At 40.9% G+C, this 27,598-nt stretch overlaps 1 protein-coding gene across 7 annotated transcripts in view; it reads left to right on the top strand.

The window, feature by feature from the left end:
- Window positions 1-27,598, top strand: part of RELCH (RAB11 binding and LisH domain, coiled-coil and HEAT repeat containing) — a 173,100-nt gene that overhangs the window by 42,370 nt on the left and 103,132 nt on the right. For 5 of the 7 annotated variants that reach the window (XR_008844106.1, XM_056520987.1, XM_056520990.1 and 2 more), the window contains exons 2-7: window positions 10,728-10,817; window positions 15,485-15,556; window positions 15,671-15,726; window positions 20,042-20,155; window positions 23,827-24,015; window positions 24,279-24,370. Coding sequence is in view for 6 of the 7 variants with exons in the window: in XM_056520987.1 (XP_056376962.1) it covers window positions 10,728-10,817; window positions 15,485-15,556; window positions 15,671-15,726; window positions 20,042-20,155; window positions 23,827-24,015; window positions 24,279-24,370 (613 nt within the window). In the remaining variant the exon portion in view is untranslated. The remainder of the gene's footprint in view (window positions 1-10,727; window positions 10,818-15,484; window positions 15,557-15,670; window positions 15,727-20,041; window positions 20,156-23,826; window positions 24,016-24,278; window positions 24,371-27,598) is intronic. The other 2 variants (XM_056520988.1, XM_056520992.1) reach the window with 1 other exon arrangement.

Consider the following 27,598-nt stretch of genomic DNA (forward strand, 5'->3'; position numbering starts at 1 on the left):
TCTTACTCGTCTCTCACCATTGAAAACATAGCACAGCTTTCATGTTCATGGGGTGGAGGCTTACATACTTTTTATTTTATGCAAGTTCTTTTACCGATGTATGTTGTGCCTATCATTAAAGGGGTTCTCCGGTGAAAACCTTTTTTCTTTTAAATCAACTGGTGGCAGAAAGTTAAACATATTTGTAAATTACTTCTATTAAAAAATCTTAATCCTTCCAGTACTTATTAGCTGCTGAATGCTACAGAGGAAATCCCTTTCTTTTTTGAACACTGATGACATCACGAGCACAGTGCTCTCTGCTGACATCTCTGTCCATTTTAGCAACCATGCATAGCAGATGTATGCTAAGGGCAGCAAGGTGTCTCAGTGGTTAGCACTGCTGCCTTGCAGTGCTGGGGACTTGGGTTCAAATCCCACTAAGGACAACAATATATAAAGCGTTATTATTATTATAATAACGTCAGCAGAGAGAACTGTGCTCGTGATGTCATCAGAGAGCATTCCAAAAAGAAAAGAATTTCCTCTGTAGTATTCAGCAGCTAATAAGTACAGGAAGGATTAAGATTTTTTAATAGAAGTAATTTACAAATATGTTTAACTTTCTGCCACCAGTTGATTTAAAAGAAAAAAGGTTTTCACCGGAGTACACCTTTAACTTTTCTGTCCATGGGGGCTTTTTACATTTGTGTGTGTGCAAGTGTCACATATTGTGGTCAGGATAGGTTGGGAGGTGGGGGTTTAAACCTAAGATGGTCAACACATGAAATGACCAGCAAGTGTATTTTTAAACTTTTTTTTTCCTTTTTTTTATTTTGAAGAAAGAGTCTCTTGTGTTTTGTGTTTTTATAATAACAATTCTCATTGTTTCCTATCCTAAAACGTTAGGAGGGTACAAGTCTCTTGTGATTAAAGGGGTACTCCACTGGCCAGCGTTCAGAAGCAAATGTTCCGAATGCTGTTTTCGTGCTGTGGGGTCAGCCACGCCCCTCGTGACATCATGGCCACTCAATGCAATTACTGCATGCAGTAATTTTTCCGCCACGATGTCTCGTCACTGTATAACGTCCGTAATGAATTACGGGCATATACGGGTGCAAACGGGCAGTTACAAAATCCATAGGCTGCAATGCGATTTAGTCTCGGCCATCAGGGGTTTTGTAACGGCCGTTTTACGCCGAAAATCGTGACGGAACATGCGACGGAACTTCAATAACGGAGAAATCACTAGTGTGAAAGGAGCCTTACTTCTATTACTTTTACTGCTACAAATAAGCATGTGTGACCAGCAAAGCTGTAGTTAAGCTACAGGTTGTAACCCTAGCTGTAAATACATTTTGGGATTTTATATAATTATTTCTGGCCATTTTTTAACTTTTGTATTTAGTTTTCATCAGATTTTTTTTCTCTGAGAATCCTTCTCTAATTTCCAGCTGTCCCTGAGCTAGTGAGTAGAGACTAGCCTCTATGATTTCTCCTATTCACTTCATACATTCAAATTCCTTGCTGAATTTTCCTAAGTTTGTCTGTGTCTGTTATGGACAGCATGTAACTGACCCCTCAGTTAACTGCTAGTCTATTGCACCTTTTTTGGATGGATTTGAGCTGGGGGTTGGCAGGAAAGGAACCTGATAAGAGGAGAAAAAGGCATTTTTCTCTGATACAGTATATAATTTCTTATGTTCACCTTTACTATTAATTTAAGAAAATGGCCAACTGTATGTACACCAGTGGCCTGTGCAAAAACTGACACTTCAAGAATACAGAGCGGAGTGCATTGTCGGCTATGGGGACTAGCAGTGTCAACGCAAGCCGCCCTGGAGATTCTTTAGTGTGCATAGACCCTAAGGGTGCGTTATTCCTGTTGCAAGTTTGAAGCAGCGGTATCTCCACTGTTGAAAATCCACCGCAGACCCTGTTAACTTCAATGGGGTCTGCGGTGGATTTTCCGCATTAGAGATTCTGCTGTGGAAATCTGCTGCGGAGAGCCCCCCCTCCCTTATCTAACTCACAGCGGGAAACACCCTTTAAGTTTGAAAAGAAATCCGCTCATGTGAACAAGCCCTATGGCTAACCCGATGGGTGCATTTAAAGCAGGAAAAAAAACAAATCACACCTTGCTGAATGGAGTAGATAAAATATACAGAGTAGTTTTAGTAAACAGATGTGTTTATAAGGATTGATGTATAATTCATGGAATCACGTTCAAAGATTTCAGTGACCTTGAATTACAAATTGTGTTCACAATTGGCAGATTTTATGCATAAATTAGAATATGTTCCATACATCTAAATGCGGTATAAAAGAAAAATCCATATGCTTACTGCAGGGACATCCCTAAAGGAGTGGAATGGATTTTCCTATATGACCGAGCATATTTACAGGAATAAGTTTTGCTGCAGAAATTTCTAAGGACATGTAAACACAGCACATTTAGGCTCACATGGCCGTTCTCTCTCTTCCCGCCATTCTCCTGTCATTGCTGCTAAACGGACCATACCAACAAACGGGTGCAAACTGATGCAAAGGGATGCCGTTAAGTGGTTGCTACAGTTTTGAATTTGATTGTATCCTTTATTGGTTGCTCACAACATCTCTTCTGAACAAGCTGAGAAGTAATAATGGATCAAAAACGGATTGAAAAAACCTGATGCAAATGGATGACATAACAGGCTCATCTGTTTGCCGTAGACTTAAATGTTAAATTTCATATATCTGTTTCTAATCCATTATCTATTTCGGGGAAAAAGATACTGCTTGCAACCGTCTATTCTCTAACAATAATGGAATAGAAACCAAAAGGTTGACAAAGGACTGCAAAAATATCCTATTGACATCAATGAGATCTATTTACAGCCGTTTGCAAAAGGCTTAAACTGATTTTAGGACAGGCATGAATTAATGGGGACTGACATTAATGTGAATGAGCCCTAAGAATCTACTTGACAATTCTGAAGCTTATCTTTTCTGAATGGGTTTTTTCGTTTACATGCTGTGAATTTTCAGTGGTTATGGATGCAGATCAGCCTCATACGGGGCCCCACATAGTTTCTGTGCAGAAACGTATCATTAAGTGACTTCTCTTTTTTTTTTTTTTTCACCTTGGGGTGTATTTACACATACAGTATAGTGCACAGTATTTGCAGCTGCAGAGTTCAATGTAAACTAAATGCATTAAACCTGCCACTTCAAATACTGTGCATCAAATATGCGCAGGATACTGTATGTGTAAATAAACCCTTAGGGTAGGGTCACATATAACAGATCCACAGCGTATTTTACTCGTGTGTCCACTCATAGCAGCAATCCGCTGCTATGAGCACGCACACAGGGATCTGCGAGACTGTAGGAAACTGCTCGCGCATGCGCGAGCAGTTTACTACAGTCGCACAGATGCCTGTGTGTTCTCGTAGCAGCGGATTGCTGCTGCGAGCGGACACACGAGCAAAGGCAGGGGGCTCAGTGAAGAGGCAAGTGAGGTAAGTGAAACGGCATCTACAGAAACCTGAAAAATTGCCAAATTTCTCTATTTTCAATAAAAACTGAACAAAATAGTGTAGAGACAAACACGTGTGGACTGAGCCTGTAACATTGTAAAGTTTTTTTTTTTTTGTTATCCCAAAAGCCCCATTGAGCCTGATGGGTAAAACCACATAAAGAACTGATATGCCAATTCTTAAAGAGGACCTGTCGTTAACAAAAACTTTTAATATAATGTAGATAATACCATTATATGTACACTGCTCAAAAAAGAGGGAACAATTAAACAACACAATGTAACTCCAGGTCAATCACACTTCTGTGAAATCACACTGTCCACTCAGGAAGCAACACTGATTGACAATTAATTTCACATGCTGTTGTGCAAATGGAACAGACACCAGGTGGAAATTATAGGCAATTAGCAAGACACCCCCAATAAAGAAGTAGTTCTGCAGGTGGTGACCACAGACCACTTCTTAGCTCCTATGCTTCCTGGCTGATGTTTTGGTCACCTTTGAATACTGGCGGTGCTTTCACTCTAGTGGTAGCATGAGATGGAGTCTACAACCCAGACAAGTGGCTCAGGTAGTGCAGCTTATCCATGATGGCACATCAATGCAAACTGTGGCAAGAAGGTTTTCTGTGTCTGTCAGCGTAGTGTCCAGAGCATGGAGGTGCTACCAGGAGACAGGCCAGTACTTCATGAGACGTGGAGGAGGCCGTACGAGGGCAACAACCCAGCAGCAGGAATGCTACCTTCGCCTTTGTGCAAGGAGGAGCATTACCAGAGCCCTGCAAAATTACCTCCAGCAGGCCACAAATGTGCATGTGTCCACTCAAACGGTCAGAAACAGACCCCATGAGGGTGGTATGAGGGCCTGACATCCACAGGTGGGGGCTGTGCTTACAGCCAAACACTGTGCAGGACATGTGGAATTTGCCAGAGAACACCAAGATTGGAAAATTCGCCACTGGCACTCTATGCTCTTCACAGATGAAAGCAGGTTCACACTGCGCACATGTGACAGACGTGACAGAGTCTGGGGATGCCGTGGAGAACATTCTTCTGCCTGCAACATCCTCCAGCATGACCAGTTTGGCGGAGGGTCAGTAATGGTGTGGGGTGGCATTTCTTTGGGGGCCGCATAGCACTCCATGTGCTTGCTAGAGGTAGCCTGACTGCTATTAGGTACCTAGATGAGATCCTCAGACCCCTTGTGAGACCATATTCTGGTGCGGTTGGCCCTGGGTTCCTCCTAATGCAAGACAATGCTAGAACTCATGTGGCTGGAGTGTGTCAGCAGTTCCTGAAAGAGGAAGGCATTGATGCTATGGACTGGCCCGCCTGTTCCCCAGACCTGAATCTGATTGAGCTCATCTGGGACATCATGTCTCGCTCCATTGCACCATAGGCTGCCCAGGAGTTGGCGGATGCTTTAGTCCAGGTCTGGGAGGACATCCCTCAGGAGACCATCCGCCACCTCATCAGGAGCATGCCCAGACATTGTAGGGAGGTCATACGGGCACATAGAGGCCACACACTACTGAGCCTCATTTTGACTTGTTTTAAGGACATTACATCAAAGTTGGATAATCCTGTAGTGTGGTTTTCCACTTTGATTGTGAGTGTGACTCCATATCCAGACCTCTATGGGTTGATAAATTTGATTTCCATTGATAATTTTTGTGTGATTTTGTTGTCAGCGCATTCAACTATGTAAAGACGAAAGTATTTCATACTATTAGTTTATTCATTCAGATCTAGGATGTGTTCTCTTTATTTTTTAAGCAGTGTATATTTGTAATATACATTAATTACAAAATTTGTATATTATTGGGGTAAAAAAAACTGTCCCTGCAGCTATTGCATGTGTGTCTCTAAGAGGAGACCAAATGCAGGAAGTGAGGACAGGAAAAGCAGCACAATGATCCTGCTGTGTGAGCTGAGAACATTTAACATAGCCTCACAAGTCCACCCACACTTCCTGTATTTGGTCTTGTCACAGCGACACACAGACAATATCTGCATGGACAAAAATATACACATTTTTTTACCAATGTTTATTACAAATGTACATATAATGGTATTTTCTACATTACAGTATTATATAAAAAGTTTTTGTTAATAACAGGTACACTTTAAGGTGAATTTTTCATTTCCAGTTGAAATCAAGCTGATGTAAATGTCATGCAGATTTTGAATCAGAATCTGCATGAAACAGTGTGAACAACCCTTGCTCTTGGAACATGAATGTACATATATATGTGATTTTGCAAGTGAATTAAGCAATTTTTGTTGTGCTGACTTCTGGTTTCAGCCAGCCATATGTGCTATGCACTGTGTGTTTCTGCTTGTCTTGTCTCAATAACTGCAGGGATTGGGAGATTATTTTGTAATGTGATATTGGCCGAGTCACATGTTAGTTTCTTTGGAGGAGCTTCTATAAAGATTATACCTTTTTGGCAATGAAGAAATAGCTATTAAAGTCCAGTTCACATATTGAATGCAAATCATTAAGGTGAAATAGGATATGCCATCACGTTATGATAGTGGAAATCAGCCTTTGTCTGACTAAACCCACTGAAATAGATGGAGAGAATAGATTTATCACATGATTCTATGCCACAAGAATGTAGAAAAGCTGAATTTAGGTGCAACATACTACTCGGCACCACTTAGCTCTCCTTGCCTGCTAAGTTCTGCGCACCATTGCATAGCTTTTAGAGAGTTAAAGGGGTATTCCGCCCCTAGACATCTTATCCCCTATCCAAAGCCGTGACGTAACTATGCTCCGGCCCTTGTACCGCCCATCATTACGTGCAGCGCGAACTCGCTCTGTGCTGTAATGATAGTGCGGTGCCGCAGCGGGGATCCCAAGGGTCCCCAGCAGCGGGACCGCGGCGATCTGACATCTTATCCCCTATCCTTTGGATAGGGGATAAGATGTCTAGGGGCGGAATACCCCTTTAAGGGCTGTGAAGTGAGCACAAACAAGAAGGCTGTGGCACTTGAGCAACTCGGCCTCTCCTCTTTGACACTTGGATGAGAAATAAAAAAAGGTTATATTATACGTTTGGCAGTCCCCATCAGCTCAAGCAAAGGTACAGTCTGCTTTTATAACCGCTATTCAACAGAGTCTGCAGCTCTTAGCAAACAAGTAGAGGTGCAAGATTTTTCTTAAAAGGCTGCTTTCCGAAAATTCTTTTTTTTAAACTTGTTAGTGGCATAGAATCACCCGATAAATCTATTCTCTGCTTTACTTCCAGTAATGTACACTGCAGTTTTATTTCTTTTTGAGTAACTGTATGTCTCTGGTAACATAATGGAATAACTTTTACAAGATGTTCCACCTCTGTCTATCCCCCTTAGGCCTCCTTTACATATGTCTGGCATCCGTCATCTTTTCCCTCCGGCACTGTAAAAAATGAGCCAGAGGGAACCTGATGCTAGAAATGATCCCATCGATTTGAATGGGTCAGTTATATTCATCCAGCGTCTCAGTTTGAACACCAGATGGTTGGACTTGCCGGACAAGTGAATGCATCTTACTGCATTCCCTCGTCTGGCGTTAAGCAACAATGGATGCCGGATGCTACACAACTGATGACAACTGATGCATGTGATCATGTTGCATCAGTTGCTTTGAGATTTAGCCTGAGTTCACGTTTGTTAGATGCTGGACGTATGTAATCCTAGCCTTAGAATACAGGATTTAGGGTGTTTTCACACCACGTTTTCAGCCTATGGCTGCTGGATCCTGCTGCTGCAGACGATTTTGCGCAGTGTGAAGTATGCTGCGTAAGCAGTACATCTAATCTTGGTAAGTGTAGTTTAGCAGAGTATGTGAGATCACAGCATCAACCTATTGACTGCTAAGGGTGCTTTCAACCGTGTTTTTTAGACTACGGCTGCCGGATCTGGCTGGAGGAGGGGAAAAACCATGCGCTCCTGTACCCCAGCCGGACCGGCGCTGAAATCCATTCACTTTAACGAGCCGACCGGAGTCACCGTTTGACTCTGGTCGGCTCATTTTCGACTATACTGCGGTTTTAGGTCCGGTCACAAAACCGGATACGGGGCAGAAACATGGTGTGAAAGCACCCTTAGCAGTCAATAGGTTGATGCTGTGATCCCACATACTCTGCTAAACTACACTTACCCAGATTAGATGTACTGCTTACGCAGCGTATACATTTTATGGTAAAATGAGAGGTTTTGATATAAATTTTATGGTAAAATGAGAGGTTCACACAACCGTAACAGTGTGGAATGTCGGCCCGGAAAACACATTTGATTCTGCGCATTTGAATATTACATCAAACCAAGAAACATCTCAGGCAATAAAGCTAGTTTTACTTTGCATACAGCCATTTTCTTGCATACAGTTTTCCTGAAAACTTTTGTGCTTTTTATTATTGTTGAGCCAACTAGATCCAGTGGTACACATGTCAAAAGTATGCCAAAAAGATCAACTTTCAGCATGTTTTGATATAAAAGTCTATGGGATGTTGGCATATATGTACGGTATGCCATCTGATGGTACTGCCTGTTTACGCAGATTGGATCCTATCAGATCAAAGCGGGTAAAGATTTCCTTTGTAGCTTTCTTTCCCCTCTGTCAGAAACAGCTGCAACTCTCTTATACTCTATTTGGTGTTGGAAACTCCCAGAAGAAACAATGTAGCACACAAAAAAGGATCAAGTTCGTTACCATGGAAACTGACAGCTGAAAGCTAGAGTTGTTAATTTCCAAATATTGTGTGGGTGTTTTTTCTTTTTTTTGCTTTTCTTTTTTCTTTCTTGTTAGCTTATTTTTATTTTGTTGTTGTTTTAATAATTAAGTTAGGTTCATCTTTAGATCAAGCTTTTTTTTATACAAAAAAACTGATCGCTAGGGATGTTCCGATACCATTTTATTTTTATATTTTTTAAGACTGTGTACGAGTACAGAGTATGTATGTATTTATTTATATGTTGCTACAGTTTATATAGAAATCATTGAACACTGGCTTGGCATGTATTTTTTATTTTATTTTTTAAGCAGCGGTTTGTGCAGTATGGACGCATAATAGAAGAGCAGTAAATAAACAAAAATGAAAACGAAGTGTTCCTAATTACTGGGACCTAAATAGTCACTGGGATGGTTGATTCTGGTTTCCCACATGACCATAGGAGTCTGGAGAAGTGGTTGAGCATGTGTGGTGCCACACATAGTGGCTGATTTTTGTCTTGGATGGCAACCAATCACAGCTCAGCTTTCATTTCTCAAAATCAGCTATAATTGTTTACTACCGGTATCTGTCTGAGACAAAAATAATTCTTATTGGGTTTTAGTAAGGCTGGGTTCACACCACGTTTTTGCAATACAGTTCCCGTATACATTTTCAATTTGGAAACTGTACAGAACCATATTGAAAACCGTATGTATTGACTCTCCATTGAAAACCTTATGCCAAAAGATGCATCCGGTTGTGTCCGTTTTGTATCCTGTACAGTTTTTATTAGTTTTTTTTTCCCGTACCCAAAACCGTATCCTACCACGGTTTTTGGTCTGGGTGAAAAACCGTATTGAAACATATACATTTTTTATTTTTTTTAACATGGGAGTCAATGGGAACCATACAGAAGCATATGTGGGTACAATTCCATCCGGTTTTCACCATACGGTTTTTGACTTTGCAGTTTTTTTTCTTGAAAAACGGATGCAACCGGACATAATTTTCTAAACCGTATACGGATTAAAGTTTGTACACACGTTTTGACACAGTTTAGTCAGGTTTTGAGGAATCCGTTTTTTTTAAATCAAAAACCTGATACAGGAACTGTATTGCAAAACGTGGTGTGAACCTAGCCTAATACAGAGTGACAATTACAGCAAGTACAGTATACCAAGTTACAATTTTTGTTCACCAGTCATGAGAAGAAACTTGCCTGTGTGGTCTCCTGTATTGGTACAAAATATGTGAAGTGTGAATATATAATGTGTTGCTTTAATTTACTTATAGATAGTGCTACCTTGTATAGCTTCTATGTGGAATGTAGCCACGCCTGAATAAGAAACTAATGGGGATCCTGTCAACCCTGTCATGCTGCCTGAACATTAGTCATTAGGACAGTCCTCTGCATCTTTCCCCATCCCCACCAGCCTTGATCTCGTCATGCCTTGGTATAGGGCGAGATCTATCCATCAAGGGTACACAGAAGTGACTGGGGCCACCCCGTTGACTCATAGTACCGACAGCATGAGTGGTAGCAGGTTTCCTTCAAACATTTTGATCACATTGAATATTTTAGTTAAATGATCACTCTCATTAAAACTAATTTTTGCTATTGCACAAAAAAGATTTCTAATATACTTTGGTTAAAAAAAAATGAAGTTTTCTATGTTTTATTTGTGCTGAAAAAAGCTCAAGAGCACAATACCCCCCCCCCCCCCCCCCCCCCAATTATATACACAGACTTAGGACCGAAGCCCAAACACAGGAAGTGCAGCCTGGGGGGGGTCCAACCAACAGCATATGGCAGTTAAGTGTGAGGAGCTATGATTGGATGAGACTGGACAACCCCCCCCCCTCAGCACTCCAGGCTACACTTTCTGTGTTTGGACTTTGGTCCAAAGTCTGTGTATAAGATGGGGGAAAATGTGCTCTTGAGCTTTTTTTAAGCATAAGTAAAACATAGAAAACTTCATTTATTTTTAAAAACAAAGTATTTTAGAAATATTTTATATTTACCATAAGTGCAATAGCAAAAATTAATTTTAATAAGAGTTACCCATTAAAGGAGTTATCTAATCTCCTATCCACCTGTAGCACCAGCACCTATCTTGTGATTTTGTTTTTTCCAGTCTACTTTCAGTGGTTGGAGGTGGTCGAGAAGTGTGACTTCCATAGACCTTAATGGGAGTTGGGTAAACATCATAATACCGTGAGCCATGTTTTTTTCCGTAATTCTTTGTTGCGCTGTTTATGCAACTTCCATAAACTGCAAAACAATAAATAAAAAAAAACACCCATTCAGCTATTTTCAGTTCTTTCACCACCTCCAGCCGCTGCAGGTAGACCAAAGGAGGCAGGGGGAACTTGTTCTTAAGAAAAATCAAGGACCCCCATGGAAACCCTAAGGATATGCAATAAATATCCTAGCTGGAAATTCCCTTTTAGTATATTTGTTGTTTTAACATGTTGTAAGAAGAAAAAGCTCTGATGCATTCTTGGCTCACCAGCTTTCTGTTCCATTTCAGATCGAGCAGGTAGTATTAGCACTCTGGATTCCCTGGACTTTGCACGGTACTCTGATGATGGAAATAGGGAGACTGATGAGCGGGTAGCAGGTGAGTAGATTCGACATCAGATTGAATATCTTACATGTATGTACTGCTATACTTTACATGTAAATCACTGCCCCTGGTAATGTTATAGTTGAAAGGTTCCCAGCCAAGCTTGATATACATGTAACTGGTTATTCATGTAGCAGGTTATTCATGTACATTTTTGTTTTTGCCACCAATTAGAAAAAATGTATTTATTGACGGGGGAATGTTCTAATTTACCATTGTTTTAGGGCAAAAACGAAGTGAAAACTGCATCTAAACCACAAGGACAGGAGCATATGTGATTACAGTCCTAGTGTGTACACTTATTCATTTTATATAGTAGTAGTATTTTTTGTTTGCTTTTTGAGTAAATAAAAGTAAGTAAAAAGCTTCCTGTATCTTGAAATTGTCACTGTTGGTTGATGTTGACAGATCCATTAGGCCATATTTTTTAATTCTGTTACAAAAATCCACAACAAATTAACAGTATAATGCAAGTGACTGACTATAGGGTCGTGTTAAAAAATCACTACCCACCCTGTGCTAGTTTGTTGTAGACTTCGAGCAGAACTTCCTTTTGATTCTGTCCATTATATTGAAGTCCACATGAAATGAAATAAACCAAGATTATCCTATAGAATAAGTTTTGAATTCAAACAGAGAAGTCTTTTTAAAGGAGTACTCCGCTGCTCAGCGTTTGGAACAAAGTGTTCCAAACGCTGGAGCCGATGTCGGGAGCTCGTGACTTCATAGCCCGCCCCCTCATGACGTCATGCCCGGCCCCCTCAATGCAAGTCTATGGGAGGGGGCGTGACTGCCGTCACGCCCCCTCCCATAGACTTGCATTGAGGGGGCCGGGCATGACGTCATGAGGGGGCGGGGCTGTGATGTCACGAGCTCCCGACTCCAGCGTTTCTAACAGTTTGTTCCAAACGCTGAGCAGCGGAGTACTCCTTTAAAGTTTTCGGCCACGCAATATGCCATGTAATGAAATAGTCAAAACAGATTTCTGTATTCCATGTGATCCAGGCAAATGCTGTTTTTTTTTGTCTATGAAAATGGGTAAAACAGAGACATGCATCTTTTTAGCATGTGTGGATATTCCGCCCTCTGACTGTAACCTTTACATGCAAAAAGTCATAGCCTAAAAGTGGAGTTTAATGATAAATGTCATACGCAAATGTTTCTTTATAATGCATATATAGCGTTGGTACATTGTATGAACGTTTCTGCAAAATGTTTACCCTTGTACTTCACAAGGATTCCTTTAGCTCTTATACTTACGACTATGTGCATGTTCTATGACTGTACTACTTATTGAATGCAGGATTAAAGCATTAGCAAAAACTATATGGAATATATAGGAAAAGGAATCTCATTCGTGAAAAGAAACATGCAGCAGAGTGTTTGTTACCGTTGGCCTCCCTCCCACTCCTCCAAACATTATTTGGCTTGTCTGACGATTGCCATTGGTTTCTTGCAGTCTGACATAGTTTTTGTGTTTTTCTTGTTTTCTCACCCACTTTTTGGTCGTGCTTCATGCTGCAATGTGTATGTTTATTATGTGTATTTTTGAGTTGTTCAGTTGTTTGTTTTCTTAGTTTTTGTTTTTATTCACAGTTCCCTTTTATACAGACATTTTTATTCTCATTGCCTTTATCCTTGGCTTTTTTATGCATCTCATTTCCTCAAGGATCATGATCTAATTCAAACCAATTCATTTTAAGTCTAATTTGATTAAAGCAATAAAAAGTGAATAAATAATGCTAGGGCTACGCTGTGATATTAGCTGTGGTGGCCGGTGTTGCATGGGCGAAAATCGCCGTGTTTCTCGCCATTAAATCATGCTTCATGGCTAAGGTTACTTAACAGATCACATTGCAACAGTAGGAAAATATACTACCAGTATGGGGTTCTTTATAAGTATACAAATTCAGATCATGGCTTTCTAGGGATTCTGTGTTTGCCTTCTAAAATAGGGTTTATAGGTTTTTATAGTACTTCTACTTTTGACTCTTTTCCAACACAAACAGTTGTGCTAGAGACTGTTTTGTATTTGAACCCCTGCCTTTAAAGAGCAATACCTTTTTTTTCCACCAATATAGCCATATGAGGGCTTGTTTTTTGCAGGACAATTACTGTACATTTAAATGCAACATTTGTAATGTACCACATAATATATTAAAAAAATAATTAGATTTTTGAAAGTAAAGAAATTAAAAAAGCTGCCAAATAAAAACCAATTTCAGTCCCATTGTTATTTATTTGGTCTTTGTGTATCCAGCATTTAAAGCTTGCATGAGCTGGATACGGATTTGCTGAAGGTCCCATAGACTTGCAAAGGACTTTCGGCAAATAATGTATCCAGATCTCTGAAGTTGCTTTGGACTTTTGAAAAACTAGCCTACTGCCAGAGCATTGCTGGATGTATCCTTTAATGTGCAGTTCATTTTATTGTTGTGGTTAGTACGGTTAACTGCATCAATACCTCATCTTTTCTAAGATGAGCAGTATTTATTGGTAGTATTTTAAGGTACACGTGACTTTTTGTTCCCTTTTTACGGCAGAATAAAGAGCGTGTTATATTTTTTTTTATGAGAGTACTTAGTTATTTTATTAGGTTCCTTAGGCCCCCTGTAGCCAAAATAACCCAACAGCACACTCTAGTGCAGTGTTTCCTAAGCGCGGTCCTCAAGCACCCCCAACAGATAATGTTTTCAGGATTTCCTTAGTCTTCCACAGGTGATATAATTATGGTTATGAATCAGGCATTACGACACTATCACCTGTGAAAGACTAAGGAAATCCTGAAAACATGACCTGTTAGGGGTACTTGAGGACCGCGTTTGGGAAACACTGCTCTAGTGGGGGATTAGGTAGCTGTCTAACCATGTGGATGCTGTAATTTCTATTGACCATGGCATCTAAGTGATTAAATAACCAGGGTTCTCGTTATCACCGATCCTGGCCTTTGCAGCAGGATGTTAAAGCTGGCACCTGTTGTGCATTGCATCGACTCAACTCCTGAGCACACTCCATAATATCCCCTGTGACATCCTTTTTATTCAGATGGCAGGTGCTAGGTGGTTGGTTTATTAGACAATATGGCCCAGATTTATAAAACTGTGAGAAAAAATGGAGTGATTTTCCCCCAGCAACCAATCACAGCTCAGCTTTCACTTTACTTGTTAGCTGAGATATGATTGGCTGTTGTGGGAAATTTCACTCTTTTTTTTTTTCTCACACAGAGTGAGGAAATTACTATCCTGTTTTTATAGAGCAAAGTCTTTAAAGTGATTTGTATTTTTTTATTTTGTGTTGAGCCATCTAGACAGTATTGTGGCAATTCTTCACCAATAAGTGATCCCCTGCCATTTTCGTAGGATATGCTCATGATGTAAGCCCCCTACGGTATCCTGATAGCTATAACTGAAGTGTTAAAGGGGTACTCCGGCCCTAAGACCTCTTATCCCCTATCCAAAGGATAGGGGATAAGATATCTGACTGCTGCTGGGGACCCCTGCAATCTTGCATTCAGCACCCACCTCGCGGAGCTGCACGCCACAATGCCAGCTCAGAATCTGCCGTGTGACGACCACGGGGCCGGCATATTGTGACGTGGTGGCCGCCCCCTAGTGTACACTTGCATAGCGGGGGCGGGGTGTGATGTCACACGGGGCAGAGTCATGACGTCACGATACTCCGGCCCTGTGGTCGTCAAACGGCAGATTCTGAGCTGGCAGTGCGGCGTGCAGCTCCCCGAGGTGGGTGCTGAATGGAAGATTGCTGGTGTCCCCAGCAGCGGGACCCCCTGCGGTCAGACATCTTATCCCCTATCCTTTGGATAGGGGATAAGAAGTCTTAGGACCGGAGTACCCCTTTAAGTCTTGAAAGGGATTTAAGTCCGGAAAGGTTATATGGTATAACGTATATACGTGTAGGGAGAGTGGGAGCTCTGACATATTATCTTGATGACTTGGAGCCCCTTTCCAATCCAAAGTTACAAATATTTCCCGAAACTGGCCCAGCCATTCAGAGTATATGAGTATTAGGGAGTAGCAGCGAATTCCGTTGTTTTGATATTTAAATGTAGGTTTTGCAGATAGGAACAGAGATACTATAGATAACCTGTAGGCCAGTTGTGAATAGTTTGGTGTCCTGTCTTGTAAACTATTAGAGGTCAGACCCTGCAGGCATTCTAGCTTTCTGACCAGTGTCACTGGAAGGGTTTAGAGACGTAATGATCAGACATAGTTCACACAAGGTAAGCTGACCGATGATGTAGTTAACTAGATAGAAAGGACAATAATATGCTTTAGTATCCCCGTTTGTCACTTTTTTTTAGGAATTGTGCCCTAAATTGATATCTTATTGTCCATTCTACAATAGCTATGATGAAATCACTAGAATATGCGTTTGCTTGCTTACCGCTCAGCCTAAACTTTGTCAGACAGCTTGAACTTGGTTTGATTAGATTCTTTTCCACAGCAGAAAACAATGCCCATCAGTCCGCGAAGCCAACTCTGCTGCATGCTTTCATATGATCCATTAGAATGCATGCTTTCTGTTTCAATACAAACTGTATTTATATTTTTTTCCACACCCATCCTTGCTTTTTATTTTTATTTTTGTTTCCCTTTTCTTGGTTGGATGCCTGTGTGTGTTTAATCCAAAACCCTGTCCAGTCCTGGAGTTTGAGCTACGGAAAGCCAAGGAGACCATTCAGGCCCTCAGGGTCAACCTTACACTGGCTGCAGGTGGTGTACATACAATTTTCTTCTTCCTAGTTTTCTTTATTCACATTAATAATGGTGATAAGGGATATGGTTGATCCTATAAGAATGCCAATTTGCTTCATCTCTGTGTTGCAGAAAATGAAGTTCCTTTGCAGGAACGCAAGAATTATAAATCAAGTCCTGAAATTCAGGTATGACTTCTTTTTTGTTTTGTTTTTAATTTTAACTTTTAGATGTTTTAGTGATGGATAATGAATTTATTTTCAAAAGATTGTGCAATGTTTTGTGGCCACCAAAGCAACATCCATTACATTGTAAAGAAAAGAAATCACGGGGCACTCACGGTACTTCATTCAGTGCAGGTTTCTTTATTCAGGTAGCAGATGAATACATTTTCCGGCGGGGCGCCAGGAGCGAGAGTGTGGGACGGTCCCACACGCTCGCTCCTGGCGCCCTGCCGGAATACGTATTGATCTGCTACCTGAATAAAGAAACCTGCACTGAATTTAGTACCGTGAGTGCCCGGTGACTTGTTTGTCTCCAAACAAGTAAAGTGGCTTGTATTAAACAAATGGCCACTACTCTGTCATTGTGTCTGATTTTTAAAGCAATGCGCACCACATTTTAAATTGTAGTGCACGTTACTCACTTTCACCCCCATACTCAAATAATAATAATAATAATAATAAATCGCTAGTTTTTTTTTTTTATGTCCTTCTGTACGCCTTAGTTTCTTAGCAGGTGACTGTGTTCCATCACTTCCTGGTGACTGTAATAGCTTATGACATTATTAGCTGACTCCTGTTTATTTAATCTGCCATAAAGCACACACCCTCCTGGATTGTCTATACGGATAATGCATGCAGCTAATGTGTATGTCCCTTAGGGAAGTCTATGGAAATAAATAGCTACAACACATTATTTCTCTTCTACAGACTCAAATTGTATGAATTAGTTATAAATATAGAAATAGCACAGTAAGAACAGAATGGGTCCTTGTGCACAGGGGCGTAGCTAGAAACCACAGGGCACCGGTGCAAAAAATTTGTCTCTGGCCCCCTACCTCCCTATGCAAGGGTCGGCCTGGGACCAAAAATAGGCCCGGGCATTTTAAAATAAGCAGCCTTTTTTTTTTTTTCTGGTTGGGTCTGACTGCTGGGACCCCCACGATCACCTTGGTTCAAGTGGCTCTCCAGCTGTTGCAAAGCTACAACTCCCATCATGTCTGGAGAGCCTCAGGCATTATGGGAGTTGTAGTTTTGTAACAGCTGGAGAGCCACAGATTGGGTTACATTGTCATCCATTAGAACTACAGAACTTACAAGTGATTACAGCTGTGATGACAGGAGAATACACAATGGTAACAGTGACCTGAGTGACGTCTTCTCTGTTTTCTTTTCTTCTTCATATGGTTCAGATGTTAGGACTTCTTCCAGCTATATCTTCTCTGCAGAGTCTGAACCCCGGACATTGTTGGCTCCTCACTTTGTCAGTAGATCCTCATCCTCTGTATGAAGACAATAACCATTATAACCCTGCCAGATGCTCGGCCCCCCCTGAATATAATCCTGCCACACACTGTACCATCTAAATATAATACTGACTCATACTGTACCCTCTGAATATAATACTGCCAAACACTGTACCCCCTGAATATAATACTGCCACACACTGCGCCCCTTTGAATATAATACTACCACGCACTGTGCTCCTGAATATAACCTTGCCACACAGTGCCCTTCAAATAGAACCCAGCTACATGCTGTGCCAATAATAAAAATGATAATAATACGGACACACACTGTTTCTTCTTCAGCTGAATCCCTGTCCTCCTCCTCCAGGCTCCTCTGTTCCACGCTCCGACCTCGTCCTCCTCCAGGCTCTTCTGCCCCCTTCCCCAGACCCCTGCTCTAGGCTGCTCCTCAATACCAATTCAACCCCCAGATAGATCTCCTGAGGGTGGATTGGTATTCCTAGAATCCTCCTGGCCAGTGTGGTTGAAGAAGATCCCCATGCGTTTTGCTGTTCACAAGACTGCTTCATCAGAGGTGACCCCTATCTTTGTGAACAGCAATAATGCTTAGAGTTCTCCCTTTGTTTGGCTCAGGGCTCCCTGTCATTTCGTTTAGACTAGTGTTTCCGAACTGGGGTGCCTTCAACTGTTGTGAAACTACAACTCCCAGTATGCTGGGAGTTGTAGTTTTGCAACAGCTGGTGGCACCCTGGTTGGGAAAAACTGTTTTAGACCATACATTCTCTTTTGGGTTTTTGTGACATGTTTTGTACTGTTCTGGATATTTATTGCACTTTATTGCATTTATTGCATAATTGAGGTTGCCACCAAGAGGTGGAGGGTTGCTAGTCATATATACACAACCCACCAGCACCTCAGTACCCCCCTCTAATACTGATTCTCCACACCAACCTCTGCCAGCACCCTAACCCCCCCCCCCCCCAACACACACACACACACACTAACCTCTGCCAGCACCCAAACCCCCCCACACACACACACACCAACCTCCCCCAGCACCCTAAAACACACACCCCAACCTCCGCTAACACCCCCCCCCGCACAAACACACTACAAACCTCCACCAGCATCCCTAACCCCCCCCCCCCCCCCCACACACACACACCAATCTCCGCCAGCACCCTAAAAACTTGCTTGCCCCTAACCCTAGCTGGCATATGGGTATATGCACACAATGGCCTAGATGTATCAATCTCCCTGAAACTAGATCTGTTCGATTTTTCCATAACAACCAATTACAGCTCAGCTTTCATATCTTTAAGAACTTTGGTAAAATTAAAGCCGAGCTGTGATTGATTGTTAAGGGCAAAGCCAGACAGTTTTGTTTTCATCAGATAGCCTCACTCACTCTTGATCCCAAACTTCTGTATGCCGAACTTTCATTTACTACCTGGGTCCCTGTCACAGGACACCAGCTCCGAAAACTGCCGGCTAGCAACCTTTGATCGCCTTCCTGTACCCTAGTGAATCCCAAGTTTCACTCCAGGCAATAGACCACATTTGAAGGGCCCTTCTGAGGGTACACCTGACCCACAGAATTATGCGAGGCCCTGCCCTCTGCTTTTTTTTTCTCCTCTCTTCTTTTCTAGCTATCCCAAGAAAAGCCATCAATGTTTGACTGTCTTCACTCTTTTATATGAGGTAGCGTCGCACTGCTGTGTTTTACTGTTTTTCTCGGTTAAATTGCACAATTTTTCGCAGTAAAAATTGGGCAATTTAACAGCGGTTATGTAATTAATTTTTTTGTGTAAACATGTCGTCTTGACTGATGGGATTACTTGTGATCATAGAATCGTGTCTCCTTCGATAGATTGGCCACTCTTCTCCACTGCTTTTAATGTCTGTGGCCGCAGGAAGCTGAGCACTGTACTCGGTTATCTCTGGAAGCTCCTATAGACAAAGAATAGAGCCATTGCTACTCCATTCCTACAGGAAACTTGAGACCCCATTCTAGCCTAGCCTGTGGATAGGGGAGAAGTGTTAATGGTGGAACAACCCCTTTAAAAGGTTAAATCCCTTTTATAATTCACGATGATTCCAACATTCAGACACTTCAGTAAGATGTTAAATCCAGGGAAAAGGTGACCACTTATTTGAATATATCTCGTTCAGCTGATAATAATTGGAGTATTTCGTTTAGGCTATGGATTCATGGTGAATTTAGATGTGACACTGGTCCCATATCCAAAGATCACAATGTCATACTGGAATAAGAAACCTAGCACTCACCGGTAATGCTAAATCATGTGGATTTATTGATCCATAGTAAAAATTATGCCTAGGCAGCAAGCTGAGGAAGGCAACATGCCGAAACGCGTCCTTCATGTAATGATTTCTACTAAGGATAAAAAATCCACATGATTTAGCATTACCGGTGAGTGCTGAGTTTCTTTTCCCATATACTGGCTTATTCCCATCTCGTGCACCACGACCACGGACGGAAGTGCTGACCTGACCATTACCACAATGCCATACTATCTGATTTGTGCTGCATTGCAACTAAAGAAAGTGAGCAGGTGGCTGTGACAAAAAATCTATCCTAGATAGATCTGTGTTGATTTTCAGATTCACATCTCGGCCACTTGCAGGTAGCAGTGTGACCCCATTCTTTAGCTGTGATGGAGCTCAATAAAAAAAATGCAACTTTTTGACGTTTTGGCTATGTTTTGCGCTGTGTTTTCCTAGCTTAAATACATAGGCATTTTTTATTAGGACAGATCCAAATTAAGTGCAACCTATTGTGTCTGATATTGAAGTCAGAAAAACCGATCTGTTGAATAATGTGCATTCTATGGATTTTCCTTTTTGACTGGGTTTGTAAACCTTACACACTGTAGCTTTACCTAGGACTATGTGATTTCTTTGGCTGGTGACCTGTTATTTGAAGGATCTGTTAAATTACTGAATCAGTATGAACAAATGAACCCTGGGTAATCTAATGTCTTGCTTTGTTTTTGGTTTTGGTCATCTAGGAGCCTATAAAACCTCTTGAAAAAAGAGCACTAAATTTTCTTGTCAATGAGTATTTATTGAAAAACAACAACAAACTGACGGCTATAACATTTTCTGATGAAAATGACGAGCAGGTAAGTTTTCCTAAATTTCCTAAATACGTTTCCGAGATTTAAAAAGTACTTTATCATACCTTCCCCCTTGCTCACATTGGCCCTCATTTACAAAGACTGAAGTGTCGGTTAGGTTTTTTTTTTCAGTGTACTCGTCTTTTTTTTCCTTGTGATTTACTAATCTGTCGCATGTGTCGTTTTTTTTTGTGTCGCACGATATTAAAGGGAATAAAAAGTTTCGCACTGGAAAAATAAAAATTAAACCAAATAAATAAAGTAAAGTTACTCTGCACAAGGATGTAACTTTACATTCATGATTGATAATGCGTTAACAACCCAAAAGTTTTTTAAAAAATATATATGTTAAAAAAAAAAAAAAAAAATATATATATATATATATATATATATATATATATATATATATGTGTAAAAAATCTATTACATAATTTAATCATAAAAGCATTGAGGGGTTAAAAATGCTTTTAAAGTATAAAACAAGTAATTTAATCATGAACCACAATGGTCAGCTGTCCCTTCCTCAAAAACGCTCCATTTTTCCATTTTCACTCGACCCCTGGGCTGTCGGTTTGAGTTGAGAAATCACACTTTTTTCAGAGTGATTTCACAATTATATGAAAAGAATATATAACCAATCCTTCTAGGATTTTACCCCAAAGGGTACACAATGAATTCCAAATTAATATAGAGATGCTTCAATTAATAAAATTTTTTATTAAACATATAGAAAACAATTGTATAAAATTACTGTAATCCTGGCACAGATATATTAAAGGTGAAAATCCACTGGGCCCTAGTGGTATTAATCGCCTAAATGTAATAATGGAAGACTTTATATTCTGGCAACCATAATATATATAATAAATAGTACTGGAAGTTCCAGTCTGGAAAAAGTATTGTGTCCTTCTTTGATGCAGCTGATACAAAAAGTCTTTGCAGTAAATGTATGAGCAGAAATAGCCTTTGTAATAGATGATAAAAATGATATAATAGTGTATCCACTAAATGGTTACTTGTTTCAGTCTTTTTAGCTGATACAGGCTTTGAACTGATCTGCATTGAGCACTGATTTCACTATTAGTCTGAGTGATTTTTCCATTTTGTCGGGTTAACGCCCATTTTTGAGTAAACCACGCCCATGTTGTAGGTTAAATTAAACTCTCCGAGTGTTTTTGAAAATTTAGGTTGTGTGCCTAAATTTTGGGCACAGATTTGGTCGCACGTGGGATGCGACCAAATTTTGGGCGCAATAACCGAGAAAAACCGTCGGTTCTCCTTTAGTAAACGAGGGTCATTGTGTGAGCTCTCGACAGGAGAAAGTGGGCGTTCTCCAGCATGCCCAACATCACTGAAGCCTGCGAGAGCTGTGCCTCGCTATGCCCCGCACGCACTTCCTGAGTTTGGACTTCGGCAAGTTCAAGTGGAGACCAAACTAACTGTCTGACTTGTAGAGGGTGTGAACCACCTAGTGGCCGTTTTTTCAATCACATTAAAAACATATAAAGGTTGAGAATTTTAACAGCAAGTAAATAGCAAAGTATCTTATAATTACATAAGGAACAATATATTAAAAGTTTAGTGACAGGTACTCTTTTTAATAATTGTAAGAATACCTTTATTGGATCACAATTATAATTTTTCAGTTTTCTGTAAAGTTGTTTTAATATGATTGGTGTTTTCCTCCTGTTTCCCTGTTCTTAGTTTCTATGCTTGATCCTAGATAATGTGGCAAGCATTACAATCCTTTCAATGTCATTCTGTTTGCAAAGCAGTGATTTAAGTCCCTGTCCACTATTCAATCCTTTATCAGGGATCTTTATTTGTTTTATCTCACCTACTTGAGTGGGAAAAAAATAATAATTTGAATTAGTCTTGTACCTTTTAAATAAAAATGACTGTATTTTAAGACTAGAAGAGGCATTCCTCTTTAGGGCACCACCAAATTTACATAACAGAAAATGGGTGGAAAAATATTTTATACAAATTGGGTGAACATGATAGGGCAATTAAATCATACATATATGGTTGTGGTGATGGCTTTCTAATATCTTATAAGATCATGATTTTCCCCTCAAGTGTCCAGGAGGTGGGACTGAAGTTCCCCAGAAAGTGTAAAAAAATAAAAATAAATTAATAAACATATTTGGTATTGCCGCGTGCGTAAATTTTCGATCTATCAAAATATAATGTTATTGATCCCTTACAGTGAACGGCGTAAACATAAAAATAAAAGTCCAAAATTGCTGCTTTTTTGTCATACAATATTCCCCAAAAAATTGAAAGTTTCATAAATGCAAATGGGGTGTCGCAAATGTGTCGCATGTGAGTGTCGCATACGAGTTATAGTATCGCAGCAGAATCCCTCTCGGATTCTGACAAGATTCCTGTCAGAATTCATTCCATTCAGAAGCGCGGGAGAGTGAGAAAAGAACTGCTTTCTGTCTGCTGGAGATTATGGCTCCAGCAAACAGAAAGCACATTCCCAACCCCCCCCTCCCCTCCTGTCACATTCCCCCCTCCCCCCTCCTGTCACATTCCCCCCTCCCCCTCCTGTTACATTCTTGTATTCTTGTACTACAGTAATACACTGGGTTTCCCGGGCTGATTTAAAATGTTCCGCGGGACCTGGGAAACCCAGTGTATTACTGCAGAACAAGACCATTCCCCATCAGCCAATCACTGGCTTGACACGTGACACCACTGCGGCCAGTGATTGGCTGAAAAGGGAAAGGCCCTACTGTACAAAGAAGAGAGGAAACTGCAGAGCACACGGAGACGAATCTGCAGGGACCGGGACTAGGTGAGCAAAATTTTTGTTTTATTTTTCTCCCTGCGCACTTTGCTCAGTGTTTTTCAAGCAGGGTGCTTCCAGCTGTTTTGAAACTACTACTCCCAGCATGCCCGGACAGCCTTTGCCGGTTCGGGCATGCTGAGCGGTGTAGTTTTGCAACAACTTCAGGCACACTGGTTGGGAAATAGTTTGCACAAACTAGATCACGTTTTTTGCAACAGCTTGCAGCTGTCGGTCAAAAAACAACACAAAACCCGAGTAATGTGGTCGGGAAAATTGGTAAATATGTGTGAAAGTAAGGTTTTGGCGATAGTAAATGAGGGCCAGAATGTTCAGCTTCCTCTCCTGCACAGACTGATACAAATGGTTACTGCTGGGTGTTTGGGGGAGAGGATCTGTGCAGCCATGAACTGCTGCACATTCTCTCATTGGTGAATGCTTTGTGGCTCCTCTTCACCGCAGACTGTACAACGCAGGAAAAGTTTTAACAAGATTTATTCTCATTGAAAAGTGCGTCTTAGTTTGTCTGCTCATAATGAACAATCTGTCTGAGACAACAACCGGATACATTTGCCTAGAACAACCAATCACAGCTCATCTTTCCTATCTTAATGAGATCTGGTAAAATAAAAGCTTTGATTGGTTGTTATGGACAAATCACACCAGTTTTTGTATCAGACAGATTCATAAATCTGGGCCAATATCATGAATGTATTTTTGTTTTAGCTGCAGTCAAATTTTTTTTTATTAAAGATTGTTTATGCACCATAAATATACAGTCAATTGGTGATGCCATCTGTTTAGATAGTTTAGGCAATTTTCAGTGTATGTAATTTCAATAGACTACTTTGGAACAAATTTCTGTCCTCTTGTATTATTTTAGGACTTTGAACTGTGGGACGATGTAGGGTTAAACATCCCAAAGCCTCCAGACTTGTTGCAGTTGTACCGAAACTTTGGCAGCCACCAGTCTTTAGTAAAGGATACAGCAGATGCTGCAGTGAGTGTCCAAGAGGATGATTTGCAGCCACCTCCAATAGCTGAGCAGTCTGCAGTGGAGCCAGTAGTACAGGTCAGAAATTGGGAAATGTGTCTTCTGTTCTTACGGTACGACACATTGTTATAAAAATGTTATATTATTTTCATGAGAGCTACGTAATTTTTGGTTCCCATTTACAAATATATTTTGTCTGTCACAATACTGTCAGGGACTGTTCATACATACAGTCCCTGACAAAATACCTATATCATTATTGGTTTTCATATTTATATTAACATAATAATTTCCTCAATTAATGTGTTTTTTCCCTTTCCTTTCATTTCCCCTTTTTTTAGCCGTCCGCATTGGTGCAGGAATTAGAAAATAGAATCAAGCAATGTAATGATGAGAAAGAAGTTTTGCTTGATCAGATTAGAATGCTCGAGAGGTATGTAATGCTGCTGCTGTGGGTTGAGTGCATTTGACTTTGGAGAATGTGATGCAGTTACAGTCAGCTAATTTTTCCAATCCTAAAAACTTGTTTACCCTATACAGGTTTTTGACAATGGTGCAAATGGTTATGGTTATTAGAACATAACGGTCCTTATAATTTTTATATACAGCTAGCGGAGTACCCGGCATTGCCCAGTTTTTCCTACCTACTCCTTGTGGTGGAGGAAAAGCAACATAGGAGGAAGTACTTGTCCTCCTATCCCGTCCTCCTATCCCGTCCTCAGGTCGGGCTGAGCTGTGATGAAGAGATTGTAGGGTAAAAATAGAAGGAGGCGAGGTAATGTGGAAGTGGCCATAACTTGCAAGCCGGACAAATGCACAAAAAGGGTAGAAAATAAAAAGGGTGATGTGGCTTAAATGGTGGGTATGGCTTTGTGAGCTGGTGTGTGGCATGCGGGAGGGGTGTGGCCGGACTGACGCACCTACCAGGAGATGCAGAGCAGAGCAGAGCTTGGAGTAAGGTACTAGAAGTCCTATATACTTGCATGGGACTTAAAGGAAAATGGTCCGCCTGTTCACCAACATTAAATCCAATAAACTGGGTAATAGTGTGGGTGAACAGGATTCAACCGAGGGATCACTTACTTATTTTTGTCAACTGGCCGCCGAGATATCTTGTTCTGAAGTTCCGGGATTTCTAATGAGAATAAGCGCACTGAAGGAGTCTACACCTGCCGGCTGGCCACCTCTCGCTCCCGTAGTAAGGCTCCTAAGCCCGCCCCTCCACTATGCATATGCATTCGATTCAACACTACGTCCTAGTAACGTGGAGTCCCACATCACGTGATCGCAGCGCTCTGTCTGAAGAGCGCATGCGCTGCTATATTTTCCCCAGCTCTTACGTCCTGATGACGTGAGAGCTGGGGAACGTGAGAGCTGGGGAATATATAGTGGCGCATGCGCTCTTCAGACAGAGCGCTGCGATCACGTGATGTGGGACTCCACACTAGGACGTGTAGTTGAATCCAATGCATATGTATAGTGGAGGGGCGGGTGTCGGAGCCTTACTATGGGAGCAAGAGGTGGCCAGCCGGGGGGAGACTCCTTCAGTGTGCTTATTCTCATTAGAAATCCCGGAACTTCAGAACAAGTTATCTCGGCAGCCAGTTGGCAAAAATAAGTAAGTGACCCCTCGTTTGAATCCTGTTCACCCACACTATAACCCAGTCCATTGGGTTTAGTTTGGGTGAACTGACTGGCAGTTTTCCTTTAAGACAAAAAACACATCCTTCACATAAGGGGGTAGGTTAGGGTTAATTTAAAGGGGTTATCCACTATAAGGTGATTTTAGTACTTACCTGGCAGACAGTAATGGACATGCTTAGGAAGGATCTGCGCTTGTCTTGGGGCTAAATGGCTATGTTGTGAGATTACCATAACACTGTGGCTATGTTTTTGTGAACTCGTATTTCCTATTTGCGTTTCCTTCTTTGCTTACAAATCACATAATTCCATTTTCCTCCCTCCCACACATCAGCCACCCCACCTATTGAAACATAATGAGCTGCATCCATTCAAAAGACCTGTGGTTTTCAATAAGGGTGCCTACAGCTGTTGCATTAGTTGCAGATTGATCTCTCTCCCACCAAGTGATCCCTCCACCCACTGAAGCAGACAGGCTCCCTGTCATCAGCTGACTAGTGAGTCAGGTCTCGGCCGCATTGCAACCTGGGAAAAATCTGAGACAACAGTCATTTTGTATGCTGTTAAAAATAAATATTGGGGTGAAAATCACAGAAGAATTGTGAGAAGATCGTCACACACAGGTACAGACACTATATTATGAACTACACTAACTTTGCAGCCCCTGTAGCATAGTCAAATAAAAAAAATACTCGAATACCCCCTTTAACTATCATATATGGTTACTTGACATAAAAGTAACATATGTACTAAGTTTGATCAAAATATTTCCAGCCATTTGGAAGTTATGCTGGAACATACATTTCCCATAGACTTGCATGGGACTTTAAACAAAAACCCAGACCGTCACAAATGGGAGTGGGTAAGGTTTAATTTACCTATCCTATGTTTGTTGTTGACATATTCGTAACATGTGTGCCAAGTTTCATGAAAATATCTTTAGCCGTTTGGAAGTGATGCTGGAACATAGACACATACATTGAGTTTTATATATTATACTAGCTGAGTACCCGGCGTTGCCCGGTTTTTCCTTCCTAATCCTTGTGGGGGAGGAAAATAAACAAAGGAGGAAGCTTTTGACTTCATATCCCGTCCTCATATATTATTGTCATATCCCGTCCCCATATCCCGACCTCCTATCCCGACCTCCTATCACGACCTTCTATCCCGTCCTCCTATCCTGTCCTCGTATATTAATGTAACCTGTCTTCTGTAAGAAGAAGTTTTGTGTCTTACACACAATCAGGATGATCCAGCAGTGCTAGCCCACACTGACTGCCTCCTTACTGATCAGGCAAAGTGCTAAAACAGTCCTGTTCCCAATCACTGAGAGAACTGGGGGGGGGGGGGGGGGGGGGGGTTGGGGGGGGTGCTAATAGCTGTCACTGAGAGATCATTGCTGCCAGCTATTTTTATTGTTTAGATGCTGCTGTCAAAACTGATCAAATGATTGCTTATAGAATTCCACTATGGGGGACTTAAAAAAAAACATACAGAAATGTCCAAGCTATTAAAATAGAACATAAATAAAAAACCCAGGGCAAGAATTGTGAGTTTTTGTTTACATCACTTCCCACAAAGATTGAATAAAATGTGGTAAAGTCTGATCAATGCCTAAATAGTACTGATAAAAACTACCGATTATGGCGCAATGAGCCCCTACACAAGTTTGTAGACAGAAAAGTAAAAAATATTCTAAATATATTTTTATATATAAATATGTAAAAATATTATATAGTGTCAGACTATGACAGAAACTATCCACATTTGCTATTCTAATCGTATCAAAGTGAGGAATACAGATGATATGTTAATTTTATGATAATGGAAAGGATGTAATTACAAAGTACAAGTGATCTCCTAAAATACATATGGCTCTGTAGGTAGAAAAAGGGATATGTTGTAGAGACATACCAAAAGGTTTGATTGGTTGGGGTCTGAGTAGAATTTGGAGAGGTAGAATTTGGAGAAGTGAGAGCTAAAGCCATTCTCTCCCGACTCTGTTCCACGTCTTAAAGTG

The sequence above is a fragment of the Hyla sarda genome, chromosome 5 (assembly GCF_029499605.1).
Source record: "Hyla sarda isolate aHylSar1 chromosome 5, aHylSar1.hap1, whole genome shotgun sequence".
Lineage (NCBI taxonomy): Eukaryota > Metazoa > Chordata > Amphibia > Anura > Hylidae > Hyla > Hyla sarda.